Raw genomic sequence first — 13,700 nt, 5'->3', positions numbered from 1 at the left:
GCAAATAATTCCTAATTTTACTAGGGGAACTGTATTTAGTATGTGGACTTTTTCAGAAACACGTGGCCAAGCTGCCTTCTGGGTGTTCGAAATCTTTCCATTATACCCAACCTCATCTCTAATATTTTTCTAAAAACCAATGCAGTATGAATACCTTCTGATTTAAGTAAAAATGGATACCTATATAAATATATAGGTGTATTTTTCTCATTTAATCTGTTATTTGTGGTTCATTTATAAAATTTGATATTGAAATTCACATGTGAAAATATGAATGACAGGGGCACCTGGTGGCTCAGTAAATAAAGCATCTGCCTTCGGTTCAGGTCATGATCTCAGGTCCTGGGATGGAAACCCACATTGGGCTCCCCGCTCCACAGTGAGAAGTCTGCTTCTTCCTCTCTCTCTCTGCCCCTCCCCCCTGCTCATTCTCTCCCTCTCAAATAAATAAATAAAATCTATTTTAAAAAAAGAAAATATAAATGACATGCGAGACAAATACTCTGAATAAACCAAGCATATATCACTAAAATATGATGAAATATTTCTAACTAAATCTCAGAAATATTATTTAAACTAGCCAGTTTTATGCATTGTTACTGACAATTTAATAGTTTAATAACAGTTTTTACATATCCCCTTGAAATGTGACTCACTCAGCTTTAGGAAGAGCTGCACACCTGTATCTCTGTATTTTTTTCCAGTAATTTTGCATGACAATTCTTTATTTGTTATTTATATTCCCTTTCTAATCCAACTGCAAAGAAAAATAAAAGCTCTTTTAAAAATAATTGATCTTGAAAAAAAAAAAAGAAAGAAAAGGATCAATCTTGGCTGATGTAGGATTTTCCAACTGATTTATTCAAGTATGGTTATTACATGGTATTAGAGATAGAACAATGGCCTCCCCAAAATATCCACATCCTAATCCATGAAACACGCAAATATGTTACCTTCCTTGGAAAAACAGACTTTGTAGTTCCAATTAAGTTAAAGACCTTGAGATGGAAAGATTAATTTAAATTATTTGTATGGGAGTGGACCCAGTATAATCACAAGGGTTCTTACAAAAGGGAGCAGAGGTATCAGGATCAAAGTAGGACGTATGACCACAGAAGCAGAGGTTGAAGCGGTGTAAGGGAGGGCGGTGAGTCGAGAAACGCAAAGGGCTTTGAGAAGCTATAAAAGGCAGAGACAGATTCTTTCCTAGAACCTCCAGAAGGAACTGTAATTCAACATCTTGATTTTAGGACTTTTGACCTCCAGAACTGTAAGATAATAAGTGTGCACTGTTTTAAGCAATTACGTTTGTGATAATTTGTTACAGTAGCGGCAGAAAACTAATATATATGGGGGAAAATGTACAGTCATATTTAAGGAAGGGTATGATTTGGCATAACTTGAAGGCATCTGTGCAGCGTTTATGTCAAAGACTGTGCAACACCAAGAATGGACTGTAATGTAAACTATAGACTTTGGGTGATTACGATGTGTCAGACTGTTCGTCAATTGTACAAATATGGCTGGTGGGTCAAGTTGATATTGGGACAGACTGTATTGCATGTATGGGCCAAGGGATACATCTCTGTCCCTCCCCCTCAGTTGTGCCATGAAATCCCAAACTGCTCTAAAATAAACAAATGGGATACAAGTTTCTGACTATAAATTTCTTTCTAAGTTTTATTTATTTGAGAAAGAGAGAGAGCACACGCACAGAGGTAAAAGGAGAAGCAGACACCCTGCTGAACAGGGAGCCCATCATGGGACTCGATCCCAGGATCCTGAGATCAAGACCTGAGCTGAAGGCAGATGCTTTATTGACTGAGCCATCCAGGTGCCTCAAGTCTCTGACCATAAATTGTGAATTTATAATCAAATGACAAGGAAAAGAATGAAAATCCAGGAGCATAATATCTAAAGTTGCTGTAGCAGGCATAGCAAACTATAACTTTGGTGAGTTTGCTTAGTTTTGAATTATTTGGCAGCATGCATTCAAGGTACCTTTAAAACAGCGTTCACCTTGTTTGTAAATATTACAATGCATGTGGCATATAAACAACATTATTTTGGATGAGCTAAGTAGCTTTTCAAAGATCTGTTATTAAATCATTATTTAACATTGGTCTCTTAAAGCTGTTTGGGGACACCTTAAATTTTGATGATTGTTCATTAGGAAACATCTTTCAATAGAGTCTACTAAAAAAAAATACATTCAGAATTGCTTTCGTTTCCTAGAAGAAACAGTACTTACCGTAGCCTGTGGGCAACATGGGACCAGCCATTGTCACCTCATCCTATAGACGCAGGGTGCTCCCATCTCTGTTTTATATCCATCATGGCATTCATAGTCCAACTCATCACTGAGGTTAAACCATATGCTCTTACCTTTATTTCTGGCATGTGCTAGTACTGACACATCTGAAGACTTGAAGGCATATTTAAAATCAGGGTCTTATTCCTAATGTTATCCCAAGCACACAACAAGTGGACAAAAACCTTTAATCATTACGCACCAATTCACAAATTATCTTTTAGAAAATATTATGAATAATTTACTAAAAATTGATTTTATGTACATTAGAAAATATTATTAATAATTTAGTAAAAATTGATTTTATGTACATTTTCCTTATATATAAATGATACTCCTAAATAAATGAAACTATTTTTAGTTAAGTATTCTACTACATAAATATATATGTCTATGTATACCTGTAAATATATACATATACATAAATATATATATACATATATACATAAATATATACATCTATGTATATACCTACCATCTATAGTATCCTATATGTTTTCGTAGTATACAGTAAGTACCTGGTGTGTGTGTGTGTGTGTGTGTGTGTGTGTGTCCACGCATATGAAAATGGATCCTCCTTACAGGAAACATTAGTTCTTTAGATCAGAGACGAAATAAGTGATGACTCTCAAAGAGCCATTTTGCCAGCTCTCTGAGCTCTAGTCTCTAATCTGTCAGCGTCCATGTAATCAGACCCGCCGTGACAGCCAGAGGTGCTCGTGCTCAGGCAGTGGCTTTGCACCATGGGAAAGGAACCTCTGAAGTAAGAGACTTGGAGGTTTCCAGGGCAGCTGGCCCCTTGGTCCATTCTCCCCGCAAGAGAGAAAGGGAAGGAAAGCTTTGCTCTGGAGCAGAGACATGTTTGTGGGGAGAGAGAGAGGAAGGTTTTTACTTCTCTGAGATGTAAGCAAAGGCTCCAGAAAGACAGCTCCAAGTTTCACTGGAGGCATAGGTTAGCTCTGACGTCCAAGATGTGTTTTCTATTTCATCATTTTCTAGCCAAGTTTGCTAATACTCTGTTCAGAAAGCCTGGACCCTGCAGAAATGTGAAGACATCCTAGGAACGGTCTCCTAATAATGTGTGGTAATGAACTTGCTGAACAGAACATGCATGTAGATTAGTGTAAAAATCAGAAGTTCAGTAAGTTTTTACAAAATAAACACACCTCTGTAACTGTTATCCAGTTAAAACAACAGAATGGTCACTCACATGTTCGAAGTTCCTCATGACATCTCTAGTCATTAACCCTCTCTTTTCCGTAAATACCACAGAATAATTTTGCCTTTTGTAAAATTTATGGAATCTTTAAACCTCATCTTCATATTGATGAATGTCAGCATTGTTTTTGTGGTTAGCTGTAGTTTATCACATTCTTTCGTTACTTAAATAGATCAGATTTTTAAAGGTTAAGTACACATTTTAAAATCACCTAAAAGGACCAATCAGTGGTAACATCCTCTGATAAAATTACTAAAATTGAAAATTTAATTTACTTGCATATTACTTTCCTAAAGACTTGAAGCTGCTTAAATATGAACAGTATGGATCGTTTTCTTTTTAAGACATTAAGAATTAAGCATTAAGAATAAAGCCAATACATTTTTTAAGACGCGTGATTTACAATGTCATTAACATTGCCACAAAATTCGAATGTATGTGTATATCATGATTGATTTAATGAAGTGATTAATGATTTTATCAGTTTTCCCACAGCTTATTTTGGGGAACAAAAGGTGTGCAAGCTTCAGAAAAAATTTAGAACTCTTGTTCTAGATATTTATTTTTTCTCTATTCTTTTCCTGTATTCCTCCTGTTTTTTCATTTTTTGGAATCTCTACCATTTTGTTATCCAGTCCTTATCTCTTCCCTTGATACTCTAATTCTTGTTAAAAGCCATTTCTCACTAAATATTTGTCCATAAATGTAACACAGTTGGCAGAAAATAAGAGCTTCCACCACAGGTGAAAACAATTTAGGGATTTAAAGAAAAATGGTTGTATTTTTTTTTTTAAAGATTTTATTTATTTATTTGACAGAGAGAGATCACAAGTAGGCAGAGAGGCAGGCAGAGAGAGAGAGAGGAGGAAGCAGGCTCCCTGCTGAGCAGAGAGCCCGATGCGGGACTCGATCCCAGGACCCTGAGATCATGACCTGAGCCGAAGGCAGCGGCTCAACCCACTGAGCCACCCAGGCGCCCAAAATGGTTGTATTTTAATCATTGTTACCTAGAAAGTTTAACATACTCATGTTGTGGATCAGTAAACTTAGCTCAAAAGGGTGATCATGTACTCATGGTCACAGAGGTGACTTTCCTCAGAACCTGTGCTAGATTCCAGTTGCCCTGAAATGTCATTGACTTTCTGTGGTGTTCTTCAACCAACACCCAACTTTGGATACACAGAATTTCTCAAGGGCTAATAGAGTCTCACAAAATATACACAGGAGACAGCTTGTGTGCGTTACCACTGGTCAAACTGAGTTGTCAGGTCGCTACAATACAATTGGTGGTCTGACAACTGCCATTATCCCACAAAATGAAGAGAGATGATTCTCGAGATGAAGATGACAATGAAATGGTTATAGCATAACTAAAGCCTTAAAAATTACGAGACCTGTTTAACCACGGGACATTTCAGGTCGGAAGTCACTAAATGTCTTCTTTTATTATTCTTCTGCAAGTATTGGTCATGTGTAAGCCCCTTGTAATTGAAAGAGATTGTGGCCCAACTGGGAACTGAGTATTTTAATTCGTTGCTTTAAAAAGACTCTATTTTCTAGAAGTTTAAATTTAAATAATGAGTTCTGGAATAAATTATTTCAAAAAGCTTATCAGAAATGGGGCACCTGGGTGGCTTATTGGGTTAAAGCCTCTGCCTTCGGCTCAGGTCATGATCCCAGGGTCCTGGGATCGAGCCCCGCATCAGGCTCTCTGCTCAGCAGGGAGCCTGCTTCCTCCTCTCTCTCTGCCTGCCTCTCTGCCTACTTGTGATCTCTGTCAAATAAATAAATAAAATCTTTAAAAAAAAAAAAAAGCATATCAGAAGACTTCATTTCCTGATAAGATAGTTTAGCTGGTATCAGCATATATTTCTTTTTTTTTTTTTTAAGATTTTATTTATTTATTTGACAGAGAGAAATCACTAGTAGGCAGAGAGGCAGGCAGAGAGAGAGAGAGGAGGAAGCAGGCTCCCTGCTGAGCAGAGAGCCCGATGCGGGACTCGATCCCAGGACCCTGAGATCATGACCTGAGCCGAAGGCAGCGGCTTAACCACTGAGCCACCCAGGCGCCCTCAGCATACATTTCTATCAGAAAAAAATGTTAGAAGACTGTACAAAACAGCTCTAAAAAACTGGAAACTGCCCAGTGCAAGTCTGTGATGATAAAAAAAAGGGGGGGGGGGACACCCACCCAAACCCCAAATAACAGTCTATGACTGTTTCAGCTTTTTACTAGGAGAGTAATTTCCAGACTGTATTTGGGGGATAGAGGGGGGCAGGGAGAAGCCACAGAGGGTCCAGGGTTCTTCCTGAACTGAGAAGAGCAAGGAAGATGATAGTATGGGAGACCATGGTGGTTAGAACGGCTAGAATTTACAGGGCAGAGTAACAAAGAGGGTACTAGGAGGAGGTAGAGCCAGAGAAGTTTTCTTAAGAGTGTTCTTGTGTCTTTGGTTGAGTACTAAACTCTGCAAGCCTCGGCTGGAACTCCACGAAACTGCCTTAAGAATGATTGCCAGCGAGTTGCAAAGATGAAGAATCCCAAGCGTTCACACAGGCCTAGGAGAGGCCATCGTCTTGTACAGTTTCTTAAGGAGTAGTTTTCCACATTCTAAGCCACAGACAAATAAACATAACACTCACGGGTACAAAATATTTTAAACAAAGAAACTGAGTGCTTACTGAATTAAGCCTGTACATTTAACATGCACCCATGAAAGAACTGTATAAAACTCTCTTGGTCATAAGACATTTTAACTACGATTGGACTTATGGTCACTTAAAAAGTCTCTTTTCAGTTTGACACTCCAGTTTTAAGTAAAGTTTATTTCCAACTAACATGATAATTTTCCTGTAAGCAATAAATGGGTGTTCCTTTAACATAAAGGGACTGCCTTCAAAACCTTTGTATTATCTAACATTTCTATGTATTGCATGCACTGGATTTGTGTAGACAGGCAAAGTATGATTTTTGTATATCCATCAGACTGAACTGGAACTGAAAAACAAATGCATAAGCATAAAAGCCAGCAATGAAACCTACACATAGCTCCTGACAACAGATATATATTTTTTTAAATCACATCATATGTCAGGATGTGACAGGGCAGCATTTTACTTACTGGTGGTACTGCATTTGGGAGGAAAAGACCAGCCGTCTTGCAAACATGAAATGGTGTCACTATTATGAGGAAGGCTGTAGCCAACATCACAGACAATTTGTACGCTGTCACCTTCCAGGTGTGTTTTTCCTGAAGATGCAGAATGACCATTTTCCACAGAAGGAAAGAAACACTGTCCTAAGGACCAAAGATTGTTTAATGTACAAGATGGAACTGATTTAAAAACAACAGCAACAACTGATTTAAAAACAACAACAACAACTGATTTAAAAACAACAACAACAAAACTGAAATCAGGTATGAAAACAAAATTTCTAAAGAATTCTGATCATGCTCCTATAGATACATTACTTCCATGTATGAAATGTAAATTGACATTTCATTCCGTTTTATGGTTTTTACAAAAAAATATTTTGTTTCTATAAACTTCTCGAGGTACAAAATTAGATTTTAATATATCCATTTCTCTCTTCTCATAAATGTTGCTTACAGAACAAGAAAGACCATTACTGTCTCCTTTGTTGGCACGTATTTTCTGCCTCCCATTGTTTTTCTTCTTTTTTCTTTTTTTTTAAGATTTTACTTATTTATTTGAGAGAGACCGAGCAGGGGGTGGGGGTGGGAGGAGAGGGCGGAGGGAGAGGGACCAGCGGACTCCTCCATGAGCTCAGAGCCCAGCCCGGGCTGTGTCTCATGACCCTGAGATCATGACCTGAGCCAAATTTAAGCATCAGGTGCTTAACAGACTGAGCACCAGACGCCCTCCCCCCACTGCTTTTTGGTTAATATACCCAGTCCCTCCTGAGTCTGCTCTTCACATTCACTGAAGGATTAATAGAGAGATCACTGTAAGAACAAAAGACGTGTTTTATGGAAAATATGAAAGTGAAAATATTTACACTCATACGATCTTTGCAATATTCAAAAGAATGGCAAGTTTCAAAATAGAATGCAAAAAGATTTGTTTTAAAGGAAAAATATGCCCAGGCTGATACCAAACAAATATTAGGAAATACATATTAATGTCAAATATATAAATCTTCAGTTTTTAAAATTAAAATACATAAAGCACTTCTAGGTAACACAAGAAACTTCACATATTTATTCTTCATTTGCTTTTCAGAAAAGGCCTCTCAAGAAAGGACTGCGTTTCTCATCTTCGCTGGCTAATCCTGATCCCTGGGACCGTCTGCCGAGACATCTCGGCCGCGTCTAACTACCGAATGGTTCAGCCACATCTGCTGTGCAAGATATTTACTCACCGAGACACCTGGGTGTTGGTGACCATCCTTCCTCTGTGCAGATGATGCGAGTCCAAAAGGATCGTGAAGGAGATGCAAAATTATATTCACAAGAATAATAATAAATTTCCCCAACAGGAACCAGGGAATGTTCCTCCGAGCGCTCTCTACCATATATAATTCCGTGGTTTATTTTTGGGTAATTACAGTAGGAAGAGGCTGGGAAAAATGAAACAAAACTGAAGAATTAACCCACATCAGTGAATCATTAAGTCATATTTTAATCACCTTTTTGATTTTTTTTTCTGCCATGCAGCTCAGTTTCCTCTACTCTACATGCCTTCCAGTGTACTCATCATCAAGAACAAAAAAACGATCTCGAATTAAGAGTACAAGAGTATTTGAAAAGCCCATTGTCAATGAACATGAAATTTATGTTTGGAGTCACGTGGAATAAAAATCTTTTCCGCAGTAACTTTGAGAAGAAAATCCCACACAACCATCTATGAGCATCGGCAGAAGGGAGCAGGCAGCGGCGGGCTTGGGTCCACACTAGGGGCTGCCAGGTAGGAACAGCATCGTGTGGGCTCCCTGGGGCCTTTCCTTTCTCTGTTCTGATTCAGTCTCAGTGCTGTCTGGTTTTTCCTGGTGCCGTGAGGATGAAGAAGTTTTGTTTTCTCCTTATGTGAGTAAAGAAAACAACTTCCAAAAATTCAGCTCACCAATTACCTCGGGAAATTCTCTCGTGCATTTGTCTAGAGGTGACTTTGCATGTGGCACAAAAGTGATTCCCATGACATTTAACCTGCAAAACCTGAGCTAACTTATCTGTTTACAATTTGACCCGTGGTAGTTTTGGAGAACGTGCAGGAAAAAAAGACCCTTATAACATTGAGAGTCGCACCTCCCATAATTCTTTTTTCCAGATAAGCCTTGCCCTCCCCTCAAATTACAGCCTTTGATTTCCATCCATTTCTACCTCACTTTGTTATCCAGAAAAATATCCCTTCCATTCTCCGATTGTCCCTCTTCTACCTATCCTTCAATGCTCATTCTGTCACATTGAGCAAAGATATTCATTGTGTGCACAGCAATGGGCTAGCTTTCAACCTTAACCTCTTTTGGCAGACCTCCTTTAGCCAGTCACCCCCTCCAAAAGGAAGAGATGATGACTCCCGTCTCTACATTCTGATAAAAGCTCATGACTACCTTTCCTATGAAATAGAGCCATACCCTTCTACACACATACACACACACACACACACACACACACACACCCCACAACAAATGTACATGGACACATAGTCTTGCAATCTGTTTACTTATTAACACATTTTGCTTTCCTCCAACGATACTCAAAGCTATGGTGGAGCACAGAGTTTTCTTTTCTTTTTTTCTTTTCTTTTCTTTTCTTTCTTTTTTTTTTTTTTTTTTTTTTTTGAGCTTCCTTGCTGCAGGATACAGCCTAATCCAGTGCTCAATCAGTATTTCACCATGGCAAGCAAACAGGGTTTTTATATAACATGCTGTTTTTGCTCTGGGGCCAGTTGTTCACAGGACTCTAAGCCTTAGTCCAACACAGACTTGGAGGTCATTTAACATCTACACAACTTCTGGATGGATCTTCACTTGACGGTTCTCCGGGAGATGAGTGTGAAGTTTGAGTATCTTTTTCTAGGTCAGGGGTTGGAAAAAGTCTACTTATCATTCTCAACTTTTATACTTATTTTCCTCTGCTTTTTGCCCATTTCAAAATCCTCTCTTAATGTCATTGCTAACAGATGTTTAAAACAATCTATACCAGATACACAGATTAAAAAAAAAAATCAAATACACCTATCCACCCATCCAGACAGTTCTTCAGTGAGACGGTCGTCCAGTCTAACCAGAGAATTTGGTATTTCTGATTGAGACGAAGCAATGCCTGTTGGACTTTTATCCCTATCTGCTAATTGCTCTCCTGTGAGTCTATCTCAATGCTAAAAGTAGTATCAAACAAAAGGAGTTTCAAGTCCATAGAAAGGAGGTTTTATAACTTTTATGAGGGTGGCTCTTAAAAGTAAAGCATTTGTATTGTTCCTATTTTTCTCTCATGTTAGGATTAAAGAGAAACTTCCCCCAAAGAATGTCTATTAGATGTAAAAATTAGCAAGTAACAAAATAGCAAAATACACCCCTTCTGGAAATCAAACAATAAAAGGCAGGACTGAAATTTCACTTCTACCTGTGGTCTAATCAGCCATCCTGGATCTTGTTAGAGGTTTGTTTTCCATTATTTGGATATGATGATTTTTATCTCAACATGAAATAAGATGAGACAGTTTTTAAAATATTGTAAGATGTGGTTTCTAGTTTTAATAAACAAAGGATGGACAATTTCTTTTCACTTTTGACCTTTACTGAAGAGCTCAGAAAAAGCAAATAACAACAACAACAACAAAAAACTTACTAACATCTCACTGGTTTATTATTCACAAAAATTAGAATATACTGTACTGTTTTACTAAAAGAGATTTCCCTTTGTTAAATGACAGTTAGATTGAAAAAGGATGTTCCTAGTTTAATAATACTTAAAATTAGCAAATCTATGAAAATGCAAAAATTTCCAGATTTTCTTGGGATCCTTTTCCTGGCCAGTGGCATTGCAGAATTTATGGAGAAATACACTGGTACTGGACCCTTTGGACATCATTATATGTAGCTTTTTCATCCTGTAATTCCTCTCCAAATGTTGTATTTGGTGGCTTTCACACTTGGGAACTTAGAGGACAGAGAAAATAATTTCATTCTATTTTCTCTTAATTTCATATTAGAAAACATTTTGATAAAATAAATCATAAGACCAAAAAAAGAAATCATAAGACTTTATTCAAAATGTTCTTACCTATTTATCCATTTTATTTTTTTTAAGATTTTATTTATTTGACAGACAGAGATCACAAGCAGGCAGAGGCAGGCAGAGAGAGAGGAGGAAGCAGGCTCCCTGCCGAGCAGAGAACCTGATACAGGGTTCCATCCCAGGACCCTGGGATCATGACCTAAGCCGAAGGCAGAGGCTTTAACCCACTGAGCCACCCAGGTGCCCCTATTTATTCATTTTAAAACATATTTACACACACACATATACACACACATACACACACCCAACATATGAAAGAGGAACTAAATATTCAGATCTGCTCTCATGTTTTCAACTTACCTTGCACCCCAGCAGTAGAAATCCAGAAGATTATAATGACATTAATTAAAAGCAGCATGGCAGATTATCCCAAGCACATATGTTTAGAAATGGCCCAACAGCAGTAGTGTTGCTCCAAGTCCTGCTTTCATTTGGGGTGACATGCATGACTTTTGAATTTCAGGGCACTGCCAGGAAGCTGTTGTAATGAAATAGCTTTGGTAAATACCAAAGTTCACAGAGGGTCATGTGAAAAAAACTAAATAGTGTCTTATTCGTGTTTTCACATCAAGACTCTAAATTCCCCTATTGATATTTATTTGAGCAGGATAATAGGTTTGCAACTTCCTTGCTGCCGTCACAAAGTTTCTGAATTTGAAGCATTCAGAAATGGACCCCTGGGGAGGAGAAATGAAGCTCTTGTCTCTCTCCTCGATAGCCAGGAGGTCAACTGTTTCAGAAGGCAACCAAGTGTAGCTCGTCCGTCCTCATTCTAAAGCCATGTCCAGCTTTAGTTATTATAAATTCCTCTTCAAACTGGCACTAAGAATTAGATTCCCTCTTAATAGTTATTATAGGTTTGTAGATATTTTTTAAGTGTAGTCAAGAATAATTATGTCAAATAATGCTTCCTGAAATTTTGAACAAAGTGTATTTCAAACTCCTTTACGTGGGACTGGCAAGAATGGCTAGGACAGGGTTGTGGTAGATCCCCTCTTCAAAAGACAGAAATAATGCTTGACAAAATTATTTTGAAAAACCAAAACTATTTATAGTTTCTGTAATTTGGCCAAAGAACATACTGTCAAGAAATGCTTATGAAAGGAAATCTCCGTAAGTCTCACCCTTCCTTCTCTGACCTCTGCCCCGCTCTGTGGGTCACGTGAGTAGGCAGGCATTATGACCAGCAGCTCTGCTGTCCTGCTCGAGTAGAATGACATTAAAGATGATCTTGGAAAACATCCACAGCCAATGACACTGGTGAACACAATAGAGATTACAGTGGGAAACAATCCAGGAAGGCTAAGTCTCTACAGGATACTGTTGGGGCAAGAAACAAAATGGCAGCCTGGCCGGAAATTTAACAGGGAAATTTGGAGGAAAAAGACCAAAAGGACCCCACTAAGATAATACTTCCTGCTGGTGGTCCAGAAGTCCCTTGACATACAAGAGTTGTGCCCAGAGAAATCAGAGAGGGTCCTGGGAGCTGCTTGTCCCTGGCTGAACATGGAGCAGACTTGCACACTCCCTGAATGTTGAAAGCACTTCCTAAACCACACAGAGTTTCAGAGACAAAACATAGGATGTTTAGGGGGTCGATGTGTTTAAGGATGACCTCTGACCCATTTTGGGTTGATGTAATTAAGTTATGCTGACTCAGGAATGACTCCTAGGAAGTTAGACTAAAAAATAAAAAGAAATAAAACCTGAGCAATGACATCCAATTCCAAGGCCTGATCGACACAAATGTGCACATTAGGGGCAGAGCTGGGGGAATCTGCACTGCATTGGCAGAGTAGGACCAGGAGTGCTGACCAGGGCAGTCTTGAATAGGAGATACCTGGGGGCCCCCGGTTGTTGATAAAGATCAAGACCCCATCAGACAGTCGGTCCACATGAGGACCTGAAAGACCCTCGATCCGCACCCAAGAAGCAGACACCAAGCCTCCACTGGATGCAAGTTGCAAGAGGTTTATTGGTTACACAGGCGCCTGCGGACGCATCAGCCTTTGTGGACTGAGCGCGCCGGGCTAGGTTGGGGAACAGATTATATAAGGCAAGGGTTGGGGTGGCGGGAAGCGGTAGCGGGAAGCAATCTTACAGAAGCAGGTATGCATGGTTACAGGAGTCTGATTGATTAATTTGAATCAAGCACGATTGGGCGTTGGGGTCAGGGCGTTCTGGTGGTTCCTTGGGTCAGCACTCTGGAAAGTCCCAGTTACATTCTACTTCTCATTTGTCTTTTCTTTTGACAGACCGGGTGATCACAGACATCCTGTTTGTGCAGGATATGGGAATAATAGGTTACTTAGACAAGCCTTTAGCAAGGGGAGAGGGGTCTTTCAGACCCTGTTGCCAGGTTAAAGTTATGGCCTCAGAAAGACTTCCCAGGGGTGGGCTCCTTCTACCCGGAGGACATTGAGGTCATTGGGGTGCCCCTGCCACCCAAGGCCGGGTGGCAGGGTACAGAGTCTGCGTGAGCAGGTCTGGCAGTTGAGGCCAAAAGGAGACTTGCAACAGGGCCACCGCAGTTGATGAGCATCACAGAGAAGAGCTAGTGGGGGTACGGGGTATCGGCCTAATGGACAAGGCCTACCTACATTATGGAATATGCCCCCAGGAGCAGAGCTGGAGGTTTTTCAACTGCCTTACTAGGAAGTGGCCTGCAGTATGGAGACCCAGGGGAGTCCTGATTCCCCCAGAAGGCCTGGAGCCCACAGGCAGCAAGTCTGCATGATGACCACCTGTCACCCTTTCACACCTATGGGCTCGCTCTCCACCAGGGGTGATGCTGGCAGTGGAGGCCTAAATTTCACAAGCTTGGAGGGCAAGGTCTATCCAAAGCCGACTTTTGGGGTACATACTGTCCGTGTGCACTCCCCCGAGGTAAGGGTAGCCAGAGACCTGG

General features: G+C 39.7%; 1 protein-coding gene across 1 annotated transcript in view; it reads right to left on the bottom strand.

The window, feature by feature from the left end:
* CFHR5 (complement factor H related 5) overlaps nucleotides 1-11,270 on the bottom strand; it is a 28,630-nt gene extending 17,360 nt beyond the window's left edge. The window contains exons 1-3 of the mRNA XM_059145830.1: nucleotides 11,093-11,270; nucleotides 7,915-8,112; nucleotides 6,653-6,829 (exon numbers count right to left, since the gene is read on the bottom strand). Of these exons, the coding sequence (XP_059001813.1) occupies nucleotides 6,653-6,829; nucleotides 7,915-8,112; nucleotides 11,093-11,150 (433 nt within the window). The 5' untranslated portion in view covers nucleotides 11,151-11,270. The remainder of the gene's footprint in view (nucleotides 1-6,652; nucleotides 6,830-7,914; nucleotides 8,113-11,092) is intronic.
* Nucleotides 11,271-13,700: the final 2,430 nt, after the last annotated feature.

The sequence above is a fragment of the Mustela lutreola genome, chromosome 14 (genome assembly GCF_030435805.1).
Source record: "Mustela lutreola isolate mMusLut2 chromosome 14, mMusLut2.pri, whole genome shotgun sequence".
Lineage (NCBI taxonomy): Eukaryota > Metazoa > Chordata > Mammalia > Carnivora > Mustelidae > Mustela > Mustela lutreola.
This window is presented reverse-complemented; position numbering and strand designations above follow the sequence as displayed.